Raw genomic sequence first — 19,091 nt, 5'->3', positions numbered from 1 at the left:
GCCCTCCTTTTCCCGCCGCTGCGCTCACATTTACTTACAGCACACGATTATTGAAGCCACGTGGAAAGACGGTGCGGATAATCGCACAAGAAAGCAGCAGCTTTGGGCGTCAGTGAGGTGAAGTACTACAAGAAATGTGAATCCCAGAGGCTTGACACAATCCCCGCGGCGCAGCCCCGGAGATAAACAAAGAGGTACATCAGCTCACTAATCCTCCGAAAAGGGAGTCAGCCGCCAGAAGAACCGGCTCGCCAACAGGACCCAAACCCGCCGCAGGCCGCAGAGGAAGACGGAGCGATGACCCGCCTCGATAACGACAATGAAACCGTGTTGGGGGGCGAAGCAGAGGCGACCATTCGAATCGCAGCTCAGATTATCAGAGGAAGGTGATTGGCAGGGATTAAACGGCTGCTGTTAATTGGAAGTAAAGGTGAAGTGAGAGGGAATGAGGGAGATTATGCAAAGTGGGCATTATGATGCAGAACAGTGAAGAACACTGAATTAGATCTGAAGGTCGGTATCAAGAAGTCTGTTCAATAAAAGTCGTTTTTTTTTTTTTTTTCCAGATTTCAGCCCAGAGCTGCGTCTCCTCTAAAAATTCAGTCGGAAACAGACTGAATGGATGAAATAACGACATCGTCGACTTCCACCTGGAGAAGTTTTCCTGAACTCACCTCAGACGATTCGTCCCTGTTGGCTGGTTAACTGGTAACGAGGGACTTGCCCCCGCCGGGGTAGTTTCCCATTTTCCCTGGCGGGGTGCCAGCTTGTGGTGAAGTTTTATGCTCTCTTCAGTGAGCTTTGTGACACTCAGTTTGTCCCAGAAATATCCCCAAACCTCCAGAATACTGCTGTCTTATGATCTTTTATTAACTCCACCTGCCTCAGATTGAATCAGGAAGATTCAGGATCGTGTCTGCAGAGACGGAGGATTCATGTCATGTTGCTACAAGCAGACTAATCCGAAAGATTCATTAAATCAAGAAAGACGAAATGTGTACAAAAGAAAATAAAAGTATTCAGGATCTCTCACTTTATGTCCCTGTTGTCTTTAAACTACGGTGTTTTGTTCCTGCAGCCTGCAGTCTGCGGAGACACAGGAGATAAAAGTGTAGATGCACGGAGAGAAACTCCAAATCAGCAGGAGCGTCTTTCTAACCTACATTTCACTGCTTCAGTGTCTGATGCACGTGTAAAAGGTGGATCAAACATCAACGTGACACGGATCTATTTAACACACCAGTAAGATCCAGACGACGAACTGATGAGATGACCTTTGACCAAAGCCCCCCCCCACTAACCTCCAGCTCTGATTTCAACATTCTGAAATCAAATAATTTGACATGTCGGCTTCCTTCTGCGGTTTATTCTGCTGCTGGTGCTCCTTTTTAACGCCACAACAAAAACTCAGTGACTTTCTTATCAGTGACGCTGAATTACAGCCTCAAACTGAGCCCCCCCCTCCTCATGATGTCACAGGCAGAACAGCCTCCTAAAGCTGGGGGGGAGTCAGTCACCGTGCTGGAGAGCTCTGAGCACCAGAGTCAGGCAGACGGAGGAGCACAAGCAGCAGAGGAAACTCACCTCCTGGAAAAACAAGTGTGACGGACAGACTCCGAACATGGAGAGGTCGGAGCGAGACGTGAGAGGAAGGTGCAGGAGGAAGAGGAGGAGGAGGAGTAAAGGCAAAGGTTGGTCCAACACGACTGAACTTTCTCTTAATGTGGTTGGCTTACAAGAGTCTTAGTGGAGCAAACAAAAGAACTGATTATCTAACTGCATATGCCGAACCGTTTTTTATTTATCTTAATTACGTCACAGAGTTCTGCATTGCATTCAGGAAGAACGGCGGTTTTTATCCGGTACTTCCTAAAAAAAATCTGCGAACACGTTCCTTACTGAGGAATCTCCTCTAATCTGAATTAATCTTAGATAGTTCTGAGTCAACAAAACTGGTTTTGTGCCTAAACTTCAGGAAACGCCCCAAAAGTTCACTGCTACCAACGAAAAACAGCTTTTAATGCCCCAGCAGGCAATTTAATGTTATTTACACTCACATTTAATATCAGAGCCTTTATTCCTATTCAGTTAACTCGTGTTCTGAAAACAAAGTCAGTTGAAATAATTGAAATTAAAAATCATCCTGTCGTTTGGACGCATCATCTGGAGACCATGAACGCAGCAGCACACTCTGAGAAAATCAGACCACACAACTCCAAGACAACAATTTCATAAAATATTTAAATGCAAATGAAATAGATGAACGTTGGTCGTCAGTATTTCAGAGGCTGAACCGGCAGAGCTGCAGACTCATAATTACAGTCGTCTGGGCAACAGGTCAGCCTTTTAGGATTAAACTGCCGTTGTTTTTCACGTGCTAATCCTGAGTAGAGGCGGCAGATTACTCTGTGATAGCTTTTGTATTATTCAAAGTGCACTAAGCCTATTCCACTTTCATTAATGACTCAACGGCCCTTTTTTGTTTGCATCATCTGTGAAAGACAAACACAGCTTCCAGAAAATTATTACTGAACATATCTCCTCAAATCCCCGTATTTCAGGGGCCGGATGCACTTAGCTAATGCTTCTGAACCGACGGCCGCTACTTTCACGCCAGCTGTCATTCTGGAAACAGAAGGCGACATCTTTTTCTCTAATGATTACAATAGAGCTCTGTGAGCGCACAACAGGAGGGGAACTTATGTTGTGTGACTGCTCGAGTTCCTACTTATCCAACAGCAACACAACAATGTGTGCGTTTTTCTTCTCTGTTGCAGAAAACAAAGAGAGAGAAAGACTTTTTTCTGCTCAGGAACACGAAAATGTTCACATTTCTGTTTCATCCTTTCATCTTGTTGAGCTGCGGAAGTTCAGTTTGGAAGATTTGGTGAAATAATATTTTGTCTCTAACAGGAGAAACACAAAGCTGGAGCTGGATGACAAACAGCTTATTTCAGTGTAGAACACAACCTGAACTAACCTGCATCTTTGCACAGGAGTCCATCTGCAGACGCCTCTAATGAACCAAGCCAACACCACGGCGGCCATTTTTACAGTTCTGTGTGCACCAATCAGACCCATTATTGTGCTTTGGCACCCAATCAGGAGCCGAGCGCAGAGCGGAGCTCCACCTTCTCCCACAAAAATGGTTTCTTCTGGTTTCAAAGAAGCCAGAAAAGTGGCTCAATCTTTGAACCAGCAGCTAAACGGGGGGGACGGAGAAACTTCAAGAACCGGGTTTTTCTTTGAGCAGATCCAGTTGGAGAATCAAACCTGAAAATGTCTTGAGCTCATTTAAGTGATTTAAAAAACAAAAACAAAAACAGATATTTTAGGATGAAGGATGAAGAAAAGAAAATGACAGACGAATAAATTGGATAAATATGATCAAAACTGATTCTATTAATTGTTGTTTAAGTGAAATATAACTCCATTTCTCGTTTTCCAGTTGTAGCTCATGTTTAAAGAATCATAGAAATGCTGAGAGGAAAACAAACACTCATCTGAAGAACGGAGAGAAACAACTCCTTTTGTTACTGGACAAAGTAAATCATGAACTGCAGCTGTTAATAAGGATTTGTTCCCCTTTGTGCTCGGCTCACTGGATGAATTCGTTTTTGGTTTTTCAGGAAAAATAAATGAGCACTTTTGCTCTAAAATCCCTTCTGCTGGCTTTTCAGTCAAATGAACAAACCGTGTAGCAGAAATGATTTGATTGTCCTGCTTTTGGCGCGGATTATGGCTGCGCAGCACAGAACAGACGGCCGCCGTCTGTGACGACTCTGTCGGTGGTTTTCTGATGACGCGTCAGCCGTTTGGACATATCTGTATATTGGATGCATTTTGGATAAGTGAGCTCCATCGTGCAGTCAAACTTAGTGGGCCATGTCAGTGTGCAATTTCACTGATGGATTCAGCAATCTCCACACTTCTCTGGGGCTCCGGCTTCATGAAAACATTAGCAATATGGTTTGTGTGCCCATTTAGCTTAATTGCAGGGATGCTCTGCGGGTAAAGTGTGGCACTAACTCTGGAAGGGTTAGGGGTCCCATTTCTTCTGAAGCAAAGTGCTGCTAACGCTGACAAGGTCTGAGTTTTGATTCACACTGAACACTCACTCTGTTTGTTTCCCATCAATCCAAAGTCTTATGAATTAAACCCAAAAGAAGGAATTATTTGATTTAGATCCTTCCTCTTATTACCTGTGATCAGACTGGAGGCTTTCAAGCTCTCTGAGCCACGATCAGAATATCAGAACTCTGTTGGAGCAAAGTTTGGCTTTTTAATCATTATTTGTTTCTATTTAGTGAATGAAAAAATCAGTCTGGACCTGGTTGGTGACAGAACTGTACACTTTACATAACAACTTGAATTACTGATGAATTATCTTCAGATAAGCAGGACCACGTTTTCAGGAGCAGTTTTCAGATGCTGCCCGTTTCTTCCGACTCTTAACAACTTTGCAGAATCGACAGACATCCCAACATCTCCGTCAGATGTCAAGATGTTTCGGAGAAAATTGCAGTAAATTCTATTTAATGGTGCTCTTGTAATATTTGTTTTGGCCTGAACAACCACAGAGATCCAAACAAAGTGATGAATTCTTACCCAGAATGCAATTCATCAGAATCATACGAGACGTTTCACCCAGAAAACAGATGAAACTAACGGAGTTTTTTTTAATAATAATAGCAGTTAAATTCAAATCTATTGGACATAAAATGATGTTGTTTATATTTAACCTTCTGTTCCAACGATGAACACGACATTAAGAGACAATGTTGGTGTTTTATTCACGTTAAAAGAGAAAAAGGAAACGTTTTAATGCGTCACTTTTGTTGAATGAGAATATTTTTAGTTAATTGACGGACGAAGATGAATTATAATAACTTCAGTTTTAAGGAAATAAATGATCTTTACTTCCTGCTCTGAGTGGCAGGTAGATCTTTTCTTTTTTACTCTTATTGCTTCACTTAATCGACACACACCAGGATTCAGACCGACTTTTTGTGTGATCCTGCTGGCAAATAAAGAGACGCAGGTGAGACCTCATTGGTGAAGGTAACAACAACAACAACGCACAGCAGCCACAGTCAGAGACAAATGAAGCGCAATCTTTCAAACTGATAAAGTGACAGTAAAGCAGCAGGCGGGGGCATTAAAAGTTGAAACGGGGCCATTTTCAGCAGTCAACAGTCTGCCATAGATTATCGCTGTCATCCTTATTATCTCTCATTGCAGCTTCATTGCACATTACCATATGTTTCAGGCAATAATTTCATCACTCATTTCCAAATAATGATCATCAGCCTGTTGATTTGAAAGCAGACGTTCACTTTTTGCCGGCTTTGCTGCTTCAGTGTGTTTTGATGAGCTGATGCTGAACTAAATTTAGACTGAGAGGGAGAAAGGCTTTGTAGTCTGTTTGTGTGTGCACAGACAGAAAATACTGTTTGAGATGAAAAACAAACAATCACAAAAACAGACAGCAAGTGAAGCGTATGCAAATAAACACAAAAAAATGTGAAGTTTCGTGGCTGCGATGTCGGCTCGTGGTTTACTGAGTGTTTCTGAGGCATGAAGGCGTTAATACGTGAGGTTGTGATCAGCTATCTGCTGCCGCTGAGTGTTAAAGGTCAGAAAATATCTTAATCTGATCTTTTGTAAAGTAATATAAAAGTCACAGTGACTGAATCTGCTGGTGTTTTCATTTTAATACATTTGTAAATAAGTCTTCGGTCACATCTCATTACTATTTGTTTTGAGTTGTCAGTAAAAGCTCTTCTGAGTCATCCTCTGAATTTGGTGTCACATCGATTAACTGACTCGTTGTCCGTTACTGCGAACACAAAATGGAAACAAAATGAAGCCTGTCTTCTTCAGGTCAGAAAACTCTCCATTTGTTTCTGAGATTTCATCAACAGAGCTGAATCCAGAATCACTTAAAGCTCATTTCAAAATAGAATAAAAAAAATCTTTTCAGGTTAACAACTGTGGGAACATTTCTGCACCACCAGCTCAGTTTTGGTCTCTTTGAGGTGTCCACCCACCATGATGCCACCTGCTAATTTCCAATAGACTTCAAGCTGCCTATTTAGACACTGACAGTACGATAAAGACAGAAAATCCATCAAAAGAGAGGCAGGACGCTGTGAGCAGGGTTCGAACCTGCGCGGGGAAACCCCATTGGATTTCAAGTCCAACGCCTTAACCACTCGGCCATCACAGCTGTGACAGTGGGGGGGGCTGCAGATCAGAGGAGGGGAGGGGCGACATGGCCTTCACTTTAAATTAGCCAAAATCCAGCATTGTGACCTTAGAGAGAAGATTTAGAACCCAAACCTGTTGGGCTCTGAGGAAAGGGATCGCTGTGAGTTTGTATATTTGTGAAATGTGCGTTCGTGGGCTTGATGGTTAGCTCTCTGAAGGTGAGCCCGCCTCCTCGGCTTCAGAGGGCTGATCAAAGCTCCACCTGCGGCGCCATCAGAGTGAGAAATAAAAGGATAAAAAGAATCAGACAGAAAGTTTAGCCGAGGAAACGAGAATTCGGTCACGTTGGCTTCGCCGCCCAGAAGTTTCCTGCATCCGTCAGAACCATCGACGGATTCAGAGGAGAAGAGTTTCCAACTTCTGCATATTCAACTTCAGCACTTTATTACTATTTACACAGAAACTTCTGAGACCTGCAACTTAACTGTGGGAGAAAAACACACAGCAAAGTCGCTGGAGGTAAAATTGTTAATGTGCACTTCAGGCTTCAGTGGAGATGAATGCTGTTCCACAAACGTTTGGAAAGAAAGAGGAGCAGTTAAAGCTTTAAAAGTTAAAATGCGGCAGACTGAGATGGTGTCCAACAGATTTATACCTGTTCACCAACGGTTCATTTAAAAAAGACTTCAGACTGACCTTCAGCATTAATGTCACCACAGACACAAAATGTCTGATGGAGCAAAACACACAACTGCTTTCATCACTAACGCCAGAGAATCTGTAGAGAGGGGGACACCCCATTAACATCCAACGCCTTAACCACTCAGCACAGTGGAGGTGAAGGAGCAGTCAGGAAGCCCTTTTAGTTAACTAGTCAGCGAAATGCTGCCTTCGCTGTAAGCAGGGTTCGAACCTGCGCGGGGAAACCCCATTGGATTTCAAGTCCAACGCCTTAACCTCTCGGCCATCACAGCTTGTCGTTGTGTCACTGCACTGAGGGAGGAGATCGTTTAAAGAAAGCTGATTGTTCGACAGAAGATTATGACACTCTTATAGTTAAAAGCTGAACTCTCGCTGTGAGCAGGGTTCGAACCTGCGCGGGGAAACCCCATTGGATTTCAAGTCCAACGCCTTAACCTCTCGGCCATCACAGCTGTGAAAGATGGGAGGGTCTGCAGATCAGAGGAGGGGAGGGGCGGCATGGGCGTCACTTTAAATTAGCCAAAATCCAGCTTTTTGACATTTCACAGAAGATTTAGAACTCAAACCTGTTGGATGATGTCGGACCAGTCTGAGTTTCCAGTTGGTAGAAATGGATTACTCAAGAAGTGTTTCAATTAAAGAGTCCACAACGAGGACTCACAGTCCGCCTGCATCTCGACGTTAAACACTAACCGTGGATGTTGGTGTGCTAAAGCCAGACGCCGCTGTGAGCAGGGTTCGAACCTGCGCGGGGAAACCCCATTGGATTTCGAGTCCAACGCCTTAACCTCTCGGCCATCACAGCTGAAAACTTCCATCTGAGCTGTGAATTTTGTATTCATCTTCCGGGACGTTTCTGTTTTTGTCTGAAGGCCAAACCTGGACATGCTGATAATAGAAAAGTCACTGAATGAATTCAACCACTGGAGGAACTCCTGTGAAGTTTATGGAAGCTGCAGGCCGGCTGGATGACGTCATTCCCAGGAAAATTTTTTCAAGGCCATGTCCGAACCGCTCGGCCCTCCGGAAGCTTCCGCAGGTTCAGCCTCATATCAACACCGCAATAAGGAAGAAACTTATCCAGGAAGGAAAGATGATCCCGAACGTCCATGATTACAAATATTACCGACTGAGACGTTCAGGACAGAAACGATTACAGAAAAGTTTCCATATTTCTTTGCCCTTGAGGAAAGACAGTCCACATTACAAGTAAATGAAACCCGCTTGCCATTAATTACGCTTAGCAAATGAGATTATCCACAGCTGTCAGACCACACACACACACACACACACACACACCGGACAGGGAGCGGGGGCTTCTCGCCCCCCACCCCCTGCTATGCGTAATTTCATTATTCTATTAAATAGGGTTCATTAACTGGCTGGATGGAGAAACTCTGCTTCTAAGGTTTGATAAACACGAAGCAAGCTTCCTGTTTCCATCTCTGCACAGATCTATTGCTTCCTTTCTCTGGTTGTGTTAATACTTCACAATGTTGTGCCTTTTAATGGACGAAGGACAAGAGGAGGCCGATTTTTGTGATTCAGCTGATCTAACAAGCATTCAGCTGTGATGGCCGAGAGGTTAAGGCGTTGGACTCGAAATCCAATGGGGTTTCCCCGCGCAGGTTCGAACCCTGCTCACAGCGGCGTCTGGCTTTAGCACGCCAACATCCACGGTTAGTGTTTAACGTCGGGCTGAAGGCGGCCTGTGAGTCCTCGTTGTGGACTCTTCAATTGAAACAAACACTTCTTCAGTAATCCATTTCTACCAACTGGAAACATCATCCAACAGGTTTGAGTTCTAAATCTTATGTCAAAAAGCTGGATTTTGGCTAATTTAAAGTGACGCCCATGCCGCCCCTCCCCTCCTCTGATCTGCAGACCCTCCCAACTTTCACAGCTGTGATGGCCGAGTGGTTAAGGCGTTGGACTTGAAATCCAATGGGGTTTCCCCGCGCAGGTTCGAACCCTGCTCACAGCGAGAGTTCAGCTTTTAACTATAAGAGTGTCATAATCTTCTGTCGAACAATCAGCTTTCTTTAAACGATCTCCTCCCTCAGTGCAGTGACACAACGACAAGCTGTGATGGCCGAGTGGTTAAGGCGTTGGACTTGAAATCCAATGGGGTTTCCCCGCGCAGGTTCGAACCCTGCTCACAGCGGTGATGTGACGTTTTTATCTGGAAAACGTTGGAACTTGAACTCTAAAAAGATTTCATTAGCAGCACTTGGTGAAGTGTTCAGCTTCTACTTTGCGTACTTTGTTGTGTTGGGAAAGAAGCTGCAGCTTCTTCTGTAAACTGCTGCATGAACCCATTTAAGTTACGTTAAATCGAGTGGAGAGCAGCAACTGACACACGGCTCAGGTCGACAGGTGACGGGAAGTGACGGAGAGTGACAATGTGGGAAAGCTAATCTGATGTAAGCCAAAGACAAACACAGTTATTATCTTTTTCATCCTAAAATAAATGGCCCCATTAGCTGTGATGATGCAGGTCATTAAAACACCTCCAACGTGCACCTGCCGCTGCCTTCAGAAGCTCCAGACTCACATCATTACGTTCACATCCCATCTCGCAGCTCCTGCTCATATCAACCCACCACTTAATGGCATCACACGCCTAATATAACTGCAAGGTGCAAGGTTAATGCAGAACAGTTTAGTTGGCACTCTTCATTATTCTAATGACTTTTAGTTTGCATTGCTGTGCCCTCCAGAATCGCCAGTCATCGGAGGTAAAAACAGGCCGAGCAGGCGATAAAATCCCCACCAGGACGTCCGAGAACCAAAAACGAATGATATTCCATCTCATATTAATCAAGTCATTTAACGTCAGCGTTTCATTTCTTTCAGCTGAATTTATAATAATCTAACAAGTTTCACAATTTCATTTCAAATCATTTGCACTTTATTTGTTTTAGCTTTAATGCTGTTTGTAATCTTGATAAAATTGAAAATTAGAATAATTTGCAGTTGCAGTGAGATGAAATAAATAATGAATTATTTGAACCCAAATCGCTGCAGTAACGTGTTTATGCTGGAAAACAGCTAGCTTTGATATCATATCCAGATAATTACGGTCTTAACAATGAATAATGAAGCGTCTTGATATTGTGTATTGTTTTAATGTTGATTCATTATATTTATATGTTCAGCAGGCCGGCATTAATATTTTATATACAGTAGATATCAAATATAATTGCCACTGCAGCCCATATTTCTCTGTTTATGTGTGTGTTTATTCTGTCCCACATTGAGGGGGGGCAGATAGATGGGGATAAATGGGGTCAGTGGTTTCAGGGCCTACAGGGATCAGCAGATCCCAAACAGAATACAAAAGTCTGCAGCAGCTCACGGAGAGTCTCTGTCTTTATTCTGAAATGAGAGGACGTGGACAAAGACAAAAAAAAAAAAAAACCACCAACGGTGGGATGTTTCACACCAAGACCACACTGGGTGTGCTTTTTTGTGCGACCTTTGAACTCGGCACCAAATCTGCTGAAATCTAATGAAAATCGATTTAGCTTGATTCAAAAAGCGTGTGACCGGGTTAATAAGACGAGGCTGCTCGTTGGGTTTAAGCCCCTCGACGCTTCCCGTCTGATTCGTCCGTTCTTATCACAGACACCTTTCAATTACCCCGCCTGGCTCTGAGCTGGAAGTCTGTTTGCTCTCAGTCCCATCTGAGAGGAAGCTCTAATGGCCCACACATGTTGGCTCTGGACTATCACCATAAATGTGTTTACCTCAGTCCATTCCATTACTTCCAATGGTGGGAGTGAATATAAAACTGAACACACGACTCTAACCGGGCTCATTTCAGGAGCACAGAGGTCGGAGAGATGAGCTATTTTATTTAAGCGTGAGCACACGACACCTTGAAAAAAGTCTGTATCTTTACGTTTATGACGGCGCATCACGCTGCGGAGAAAATGAGAAAATCAGTTCATGCATTTGTGATTTTGTTTTACAGAACGAGGCGACGTGTTATTGACCCTCATCAGTCCCATAAGACGCTGGGACGCCGGAGCGTCATCAGCCGAAGACGCAGACACTTCAAGTAAAGCTCTTTCCTTTTGTTTTCCAAGTGTTCTTCAACCGCAGACAGATCAGAGAATCACTCTTTGTTCATGTCATTTGTCCACCATTTTGATTTTGATCCAAACAAAACGCACAGATTCACTTTTCTCTGTCTTCAGGTAGCAGCAGTTTGGAGGTGAAAGAGAATCAAGATGACTTACTACGAAAGTATCACCCATCGACCTTTTGCAGCAGTTTTCCCAGACACGAGCCAAGAGCCCTGAAGAGGAAGCAGCCGTTGGCGGATGGAAGAGACCGGCTGCTCCACCAAAACCCGCGGACCTGTAAAAGAGCGTCGTGGGCCGTGACTCAGAAGAGCGCTGTAGTCCAGCTGAACGAGCTCCGGCCCGGGCTGCAGTACGAGATCATCTCGAAGACCGGCCCGCTGCACGCCCCCCTGTTTTCTGTCGGCGTGGAGGTCAACGGCCTCCACTTCGAGGGCCGGGGGCCGACCAAGAAGCAGGCGAAGATGAGGGCCGCAGAGCTGGCTCTCCGCTCCTTCGTCCAGTTCCCAAACGCCTCCCAGGTTCACGCCATCGCGCCGGCGGACTTCACGGCAGATAAACTGGAGATGCCGGATGCTTTTCTCAAAGCGTTTGAGCCATCGCTGTGTGAAAACTGTGACCTGCTGCACTGCAGCACCACGAAAAAGGAGGTTTTCTCCAGCATTTACAACCACAAACGACTCGTCCAGCTCACACTGGTTCCGTCGACCAACCCAAAAAGACGAGGCCTCGGCACCTCGCTGCTGGAGCACCTCAGCCCGGTGGCGCTGCTCAACCAGCTGCGACCGGGCCTCAGCTACACCTGCCTGGCCGAGAGGGTTCACGGGAGGCTGATGAGGAATTTTATCATGGTGATCAGGGTGGAGGGCGCCGTGTTTGAAGGCTGCGGACAGAGTAAGAGGCTGGCCAAGGCCCAGGCGGCGGCGGCTGCCCTGCAGAGTCTGTACAACATCAGTCTGGGACCAGAGAGGAAGGTTCTGGACCTGCAGGGCAGCAGAGCCAGAAATCAGCTACCTCCGGTGAGTACCGCTCCTGCACGTGTCCTCAGACCAATCCCAAACCCAACCCGCTCGTCCTCACCATGCTGGGACGGAATGGAAATTTACAGTCATACATGTCTGTAGTTTTTGGAGTTTCATCCGTTTCAGGAGGTACAAAAAGTCAAAGTTCTGATTTGGTCATAATCAATCGATCAGAAGAGGGAACCGCCGCCTGTCCACTCCTCCATAGAGTAAATACAAAAATCTTTAGAGTCTTAGGAGTGTGAAATAAAACACAAAACTCAAACATCATAATAAAGGACAAATTGTCATGTGACCCATCTTCACAGCCATTACTGTCCCTCCACTCGTGGAGACCGTGACTCAGCTTCAAGCAGCGATGCTGAATTCGTCCTTCATCTCTTCGGCTTTCAGCGGCCTCCTAAACGATCGGGATAAATGAGTCTGAGGTGTGCCGTATGCTACCAAATGGAGTGTGCCGCACATCAGCATGACCATCATGTCCTGAGGCCCGCGAGCCTGATGGCGTCCCATACGCTCATCTGTAGCATCTAAACAACTTCATTATGTATCTGAGCCAGCGAGAATTGTCCTCCGCGTCTTTCACTGTCGTGCTTTATGAATACAAGAAGATTTGTCTCCAGAGATCGAGCTGAGGCGAGGAGGGGGGGTGAACACGGCTAATACGCCGCTACGCCATCATTCAAATATGCAGAGGAATACTAGAACAACAGACACATAGAAACTTTATTAAACCCTGGGGGAGATGGGATGAGAGAACCCGAGAACATTTGGATGAGAAAAAGGATTTTCAGGCTCTGAATACGAACTGCAGGCTGAAACAGCAAAACTTCATGAGTGAACAATTTGTAGAAGCTTTTCCTCTTCAGATGGTTTTTTTTTTCCACAAACCCTGCAAGTCATCATTTAACACACACACACTCCTTCAGTATGAGCTGTCTGTCAGGCAGTGTGACACATTAATGAACATTATTACACCACATTAGGGATGAAGGAGGAGCGGCAGCAGACCAAGGAGATTGAGGTAGAGCGGGGAGGCGGTGTGAAGAGCATAATAATCTGACAGATAATTGTTTAACACACTCATTACACACGACCTTGTGCCACTGTCATCCAAAAAATCCTCCAGTAGAGTCCCCCCCCCCGACAGAAGGACTGCAAAAAAATCAACTACAGAACTCAAGTCTGCAGGATATTTCAGTAAATCTGCCTGAATCTGGTTAGCGACAAAATCAATAGTTAAACATGTATATTTGTTTTTATGGATTTTTCATTAAAATTCCTTAAAAAAGGAGTGTGGAAAAATGATGGAGATAAATTGAATTCACAGAAAATCAAATGTGAAAGTTTACTTCTTTTTTTGTTAACCTGAGGTGGACGACATCAACACATAAATCCATTTAAGTCATCTTTTTTTTATAATGTCTTCAAAGGTAAATGAAGCTTAATGACTTTGGAGGCTCATTTTTGTCAGCAAACAGCCTGACTGGGTCTGACTTCCTCTCAAAGCTGTTATATTTGTGTATCAGCTCATCAGCATCAGATGGCCTTCCCATTAAAAATCCACACGGTGGAAACTACCTGTAACTTCCTGATATCTGCCAGAGCAGTGACACGGCTCTAAAAATATAATTAGGCTTATTTTGACAGGTAGGAGTGCAGCACCTCTCCCTCCACAGAACAGGGGAGTTTAGGAGAGGAGAAAAGTCTCGGCCATCGCTGACAGACTGTCAGAGTCCGCCCAGACGAACGTCTCGGCTCCTGCAGACTTTGTTTGAAAGTTTTCTGTGTGTTTTTGTTGGCCAAGTCCCGACGTCCTCCGGTTTAAATATAGATCCGTTTTTCAGCCAACTTGTTAGGAACATTAACAATGTCTGAGTATTTCTAGAAATTTGACAACCGCAAATGTTGAATTATGAGGTATTTATTGGTTTTATTTACACGAGGGTGACTCAGGGTTTTGTTTTTTTACTTGTATTTTTCTGATACTTTTGTGTAAAACTAAACAAGTAGAGCCCAGAACATCTGAAAAAATTATTTTTTTCCTTTTTGATAAAAAAAGAATACTCAGGGATTTACAAAGTTGAATTTTAAAATCATACAGCGTGTTTTAATTTATTCTGCAGTTCATTGAACAATAAAATGCTCAGTTTATTAAAATTTGAATTATAATAACAGCCAAGATAAAAGTTATTAAATTCTGAGAGTATGTGAGTCAAAAAAAAAAAAGAAACTGACCCTAACCTAACCCTGATCAGGTTGAGTTAAAAGTCAGGAGTACAAATCTGAAGGTGAGGCAGGTAAACCACCTTCTTCCTGTTTTCATTTCTTCTGCAGTTCTTCGCCGAGTCGATCTTCCACCTGGTGAGAGAGAAATACGCAGAGCTGACAGACGGATGTTTCTCTACCTCGCACGCCCGTCACAAAGTCCTGGCAGGAATCGTAATGACCAGAGGTGAGTGATGCTGTCGGGTCCAGACGGTCCAGATGGTCCAGATGGTCCAGATGGGGCCCTGGTTGTGATCCTGACACGGAGGAGACCAGAGTGCTGCTGCAGGGGCAGTTTGGGGTTTATGTTCTGAGGCGGTGGATGTTTCTTCTCCCTCCAGGGTTGGACCTCCAATCGGCCCAGGTCGTGTCTCTGGCCACAGGGACGAAGTGTCTGGACCCGGACAATGTGAGCGACCGCGAGTTGACGCTCAGCGACTGCCACGCTGAAGTGGTCAGCAGGAGGGCGCTGGTTCGATTCCTGTACACTCAGCTGGAGCTGCTGCTCTGGTACAAACTTCTGCCGTCCTGCTGCCTTCATTGTTGGGCTGATTCTTCCTCTAATTCTTCCGTTTCTTTCCTCTCTGAAGTAAGTCAGCAGACGGTGAGGAACAATCCATCTTTGTACCCAGAAAAGGCGGCGGCCTGCGGCTGAGGGACGGCGTCTTCTTCCACATGTACGTCAGTTCATCGCCGTGTGGAGACGCTCGACTCAACTGCCCCTACGAGACGTCCTCCACATGTGAGACGCTTCTCTTTCAGACCTTCTTCCTACAGTTATCAGGCACTTTGCTGCAGATACACGGCCCACTGACCCACAGGAGTTTTATTTATTCGTGAAAGGAAAATCAGAATACCATAAAACCATAAAAAACATGAATGAATTAGTGCCAGTACTTCTGGCTCCATTAAGCAGCTCCATCTTTGTTCGCTCTCTTCTACATGACGTATTTTCAGCAGTTGGAGCTTCAACGCTTCCTGATGAAACATTAAACTTTAATCTCACCGATGATAAAAAAAATAACAAAACCCAAAACCTGTCAAAGTGAAGAGGTGTGACATCGCTCCTCCTCCTGATCTCATGAAAGGTTTGATCTGGTCTGAACTGAGCTCCTCTCTGTCAGATTCCAGCAGGAGGTTTCGCTATCACCTCAGGGCGAAGGTGAACGGAGGCGAGGGGACGCTGCCCGTCACAGGGCAGGGAGCCAATCAGAAACCGGGTAAACCTTTGGTCACCATGTCCTGCACCGACAAACTGGCCAAGTGAGTGTGACGAGAACAAAGTCTCAGTTAGTAAAGTTTAAGAAAACGGATTCTGATGAGAAATCATGTTGTGTTTTCTTTCTGTTTAATTGTATAATATGTATTTGTTATCCGGGCCTAAAACGGCGTTGACTCATCCTGCTCAGGTGTTCACAGCAGCTTTGTCCCAACACTAGGTGGAGCGTCATGGGGCTGCAGGGGGCCCTCCTGTCCCACCTGGTGGAGCCGATTTACCTGCACAGCCTGACGGTGGGGACGCTGAGCCACACGGGTCACCTGGGCCGAGCCTTGACACGCCGCCTCGCACGCATCAAGCGCCTGCCCTTCCCCTACAGACGGCGGCAGCTGCTGCTCGGCTGTACGTCCTCTTCCTGTTGGACCCAATCTGTGGGAGGAAGACGGAGGAAAAACATGAATTTACGGTTTTCACTTCATCGTCATTTGTCTGCCTGTTGTAAAGCCTCACCTGTGGTTTCCTCTGCTCAGGTCTGAGCAGCAGCGAGGTTCGGTCTGCTGGGAAGGCGCCGAACGTCAGCGCGAACTGGAGCCGCGGCGACAGAGGCCTGGAGGAGATCAGCACCTCCACGGGACGGAGGAGGGACTCTGGAACGCCGTCACAGCTCTGCAGGAACTTCCTGTTCGCCCGGTGGCACAGGCTGCAGCAGCAGGTCAGACCTTCTTTGAGCTCTGTCACGTCCAATGATGCTTTTAAAAGCTTTAATTTCCTCTGTGACATTTAATTATGCACGCTGACAGAGTTCAAACTTCAAACTTCGATGGCGACTGAAGCAGCCTAATAGAAGCTGAGAGGACACAAAGCTTTTCTTTAAAGAGTTAAAATGTGACGGGCAGACACGGAGATGATTAAAACCAAAAGGCCTTTCTATGAAAATGTGGTTGTCTGTCCAAGATTCACCTCTGACTGATAAAGAAGGAAGGTCAGAGGTCAGAGTGAATTTTCTTAAGAGCTGGCTCTAATTTCTAAAGTTTTGTCCATCATTAGAAATAAATATAAGAAATTAAATTAAATTAAAAAGTCAAATGTTTCCACAGTTCATTTATTTCATCTTCACCAAATCAAGATATTTTTCCCTCAAACTGGTTTTTACATCCACATTTATTAAGTTCCATTTTAGATCATGATTGATCTGAACTGTTAAAATGGTTAAAGCGCAGTTCATCAACAAGGAAAACACATTTTTACGTAGAGATATATAAAGACAGTTTTCATTTCTAATCGCTGATGATCTGACAAACGTCAACATTCTCTGCTGTTGAATCACAGACATCAGAGCCGTCAGTAAATTATCGTGAGCTCCCTGCTGAGAAAAAACCAAAGTGGTTCTATCTTTCTTTTTCAGTTGAACGGTCAGATATCGGGAGCAGAGGCGGAGACGGGAACGTACTGTGGCTCCAAGCTGAGGGCAGGATGCTACCAGAGGGCGCTGCAGCAGTTCACCGGCGCTCTGCAGGTTGGAGGTCTGGGCACGTGGCTCAGAAAACCTCCACAGCTGGATCAGTGAAACATCAGTCTGGGAAAAACTGAGTGTGAGAATGAAGTTAATGGATGTTTCTTCCTGAGGTTCAACGAGCCCCAACACGTGTGTGGACAAGTGTGACGATTATGCAATGAGCACGCAGCACTCACAAAAGAAAGTCTGATTCAGCCAAAAACTGCAGTGAACGTCTCACCACGACTGGTGGCTGTCGCTGAGGTTAGTGCTAGCATTTAAAACCACTTAACCCTGACTCTATTTTTCGTTATCAGTTTAACGAAGCAATATTTAGCATTTCAGTCAGATTTACAAAGTAACAGCTGGACGTGTAATCGGAGGTTTAACGTCAAAACACTCAACAGAACAGTGACAAATATTCAAAACACATCAAGAATACATTTGATGCAGTTAATTAGAAGAGGAGCCGATCACTGTATCTGCCTTCATTTGGAGATATGTAACAATTATATATATAGAAAAAGCGAAATAATAATTTAAATAAACAAACAGTGCTTAATCAGCTATAATTAAGTTTTACTTATTCTCAACATACATGTGTGTCTTTCACTGACTTTCAGTTTTTCTCGTAGAGACAAAGTCCACAGAGTCCAGATAAGATAAAACTCACACTGGTCCTCTTCGGCACACACACACACACACACACACAGAGGTTTCCATTAGCACATTAAAATTTTAATTTCATTCGAACTTTGAGTTCAGATTTGTCTGTAAATGCGTCTTCTGTTGTTCCTGTCGTGTGTTTTTATAAATGTGTACTGCTCATTGTTTTAGTTTAATTTCTTCATCAGCCATAATGTTACAGGTAGGGGGAATATCATGGATTACCTGGTTTCCATGGATACCGGACAGTGGGTGGGGTCTGTCGGGGAAAATATTTAGTCTTGAAGTTGATGTTGAAGCAGGACCTCCCAGGAGTGGTTGAAGGAGGACAATCGGACAGCAGGGTCAGAGGTCAGGCCCGGTGGATGGTCGTGGGGACTGAGGGCTGGACCGCGAGGTCTGATCCAGCAGAAGAGCAGCTGGTGCCAGACCTCCAGGGTTCAGGACTTCAGACCTCCAAGGTTCAGGACTTCAGACCTCCAAGGTTCAGGACTTCAGACCTCCAGGGTTCAGGACTTCAGACCTCCGGGGTTCAGGACTTCAGACCTCCGGGGTTCAGGACTTAGGTCGTCTGAAGGACTTCAGACCTCCGGGGTTCAGGACTTCAGACCTCCAAGGTTCAGGACTTCAGACCTCCAGGGTTCAGGACTTCAGACCTCCAGGGTTCAGGACTTCAGACCTCCAAGGTTCAGGACTTCAGACCTCCAGGGTTCAGGACTTCAGACCTCCAGGGTTCAGGACTTCAGACCTCCAAGGTTCAGGACTTCAGACCTCCGGGGTTCAGGACTTCAGACCTCCGGGGTTCAGGACTTAGGTCGTCTGAAGGACTTCAGACCTCCGGGGTTCAGGACTTAGGTCGTCTGAAGGACTTCAGACCTCCAGGGTTCAGGACTTAGGTCGTCTGAAGGACTTCAGACCTCCAGGGTTCAGGACTTCAGACCTCCAGGGTTCAGGACTGTGTTGGTGCCTAAAAGGGACCAACACAATATTAATGATGAGCAGCTGATTTGGTTTAACAGCTCAGTGTGTGGATGTCACCACCTGGAGGAAACCTGCATGTATTACAACATCATTATTTGTCTTCTCAGTGTCTGTCACAGAGATTTTTTTCCTTTGATTCCCTAAAATAATGACTTAAATCAGAAATATCCCAAAGCCTGTTATATTAGAAGTTGAGTTCTATTTTCATTGCCTCCGTTTGTGTTTATTTCTCGAAGTTTTCTGGGGAGGACTGTAAAGGAAGATTTCTCCTGAGAGCCTGCGGTGTTAAAGGCTCTGTAAACTTTTATTATGTATGTAGTTTATATTGGTCGTGACTGTTTTTTAACACAGCAGAATAAATTTATTTAAACTTATTTGTGTTATGTTTTGTCGATTTCTTTCAATCCTGTAAAAAAAATGACTCAACCAGAAAACTTGAA

The 19,091-nt window shown here is 44.9% G+C and overlaps 1 protein-coding gene and 7 non-coding genes across 8 annotated transcripts; 4 read left to right on the top strand and 4 right to left on the bottom strand.

The window, feature by feature from the left end:
- Positions 1–297: 297 nt before the first annotated feature.
- LOC115057699 (double-stranded RNA-specific editase B2-like) lies at positions 298–18,525 on the top strand. Its single transcript, XM_029524890.1, has 12 exons — positions 298–386; positions 1,480–1,691; positions 10,889–10,975; positions 11,115–12,019; positions 14,360–14,477; positions 14,632–14,800; positions 14,881–15,032; positions 15,415–15,553; positions 15,730–15,911; positions 16,040–16,242; positions 16,915–17,072; positions 17,973–18,525. The coding sequence occupies exons 1-12, from the start codon at positions 298–300 to the stop codon at positions 18,523–18,525; spliced, it is 2,967 nt and encodes a 988-aa protein (XP_029380750.1).
- trnas-uga (transfer RNA serine (anticodon UGA)) lies at positions 6,148–6,229 on the bottom strand. Its single transcript has one exon. It is a non-coding gene; the product is annotated as a tRNA-Ser (tRNA).
- On the bottom strand, positions 7,103–7,184 carry trnas-uga (transfer RNA serine (anticodon UGA)). The gene has a single exon. It is a non-coding gene; the product is annotated as a tRNA-Ser (tRNA).
- Positions 7,283–7,364, bottom strand: trnas-uga (transfer RNA serine (anticodon UGA)). Its single transcript has one exon. It is a non-coding gene; the product is annotated as a tRNA-Ser (tRNA).
- trnas-cga (transfer RNA serine (anticodon CGA)) lies at positions 7,636–7,717 on the bottom strand. The gene has a single exon. It is a non-coding gene; the product is annotated as a tRNA-Ser (tRNA).
- trnas-cga (transfer RNA serine (anticodon CGA)) lies at positions 8,480–8,561 on the top strand. The gene has a single exon. It is a non-coding gene; the product is annotated as a tRNA-Ser (tRNA).
- On the top strand, positions 8,815–8,896 carry trnas-uga (transfer RNA serine (anticodon UGA)). Its single transcript has one exon. It is a non-coding gene; the product is annotated as a tRNA-Ser (tRNA).
- On the top strand, positions 8,995–9,076 carry trnas-uga (transfer RNA serine (anticodon UGA)). Its single transcript has one exon. It is a non-coding gene; the product is annotated as a tRNA-Ser (tRNA).
- Positions 18,526–19,091: the final 566 nt, after the last annotated feature.

This window comes from Echeneis naucrates, chromosome 17 (assembly GCF_900963305.1).
Source record: "Echeneis naucrates chromosome 17, fEcheNa1.1, whole genome shotgun sequence".
NCBI classification, from domain to species: domain Eukaryota; kingdom Metazoa; phylum Chordata; class Actinopteri; order Carangiformes; family Echeneidae; genus Echeneis; species Echeneis naucrates.
This window is presented reverse-complemented; position numbering and strand designations above follow the sequence as displayed.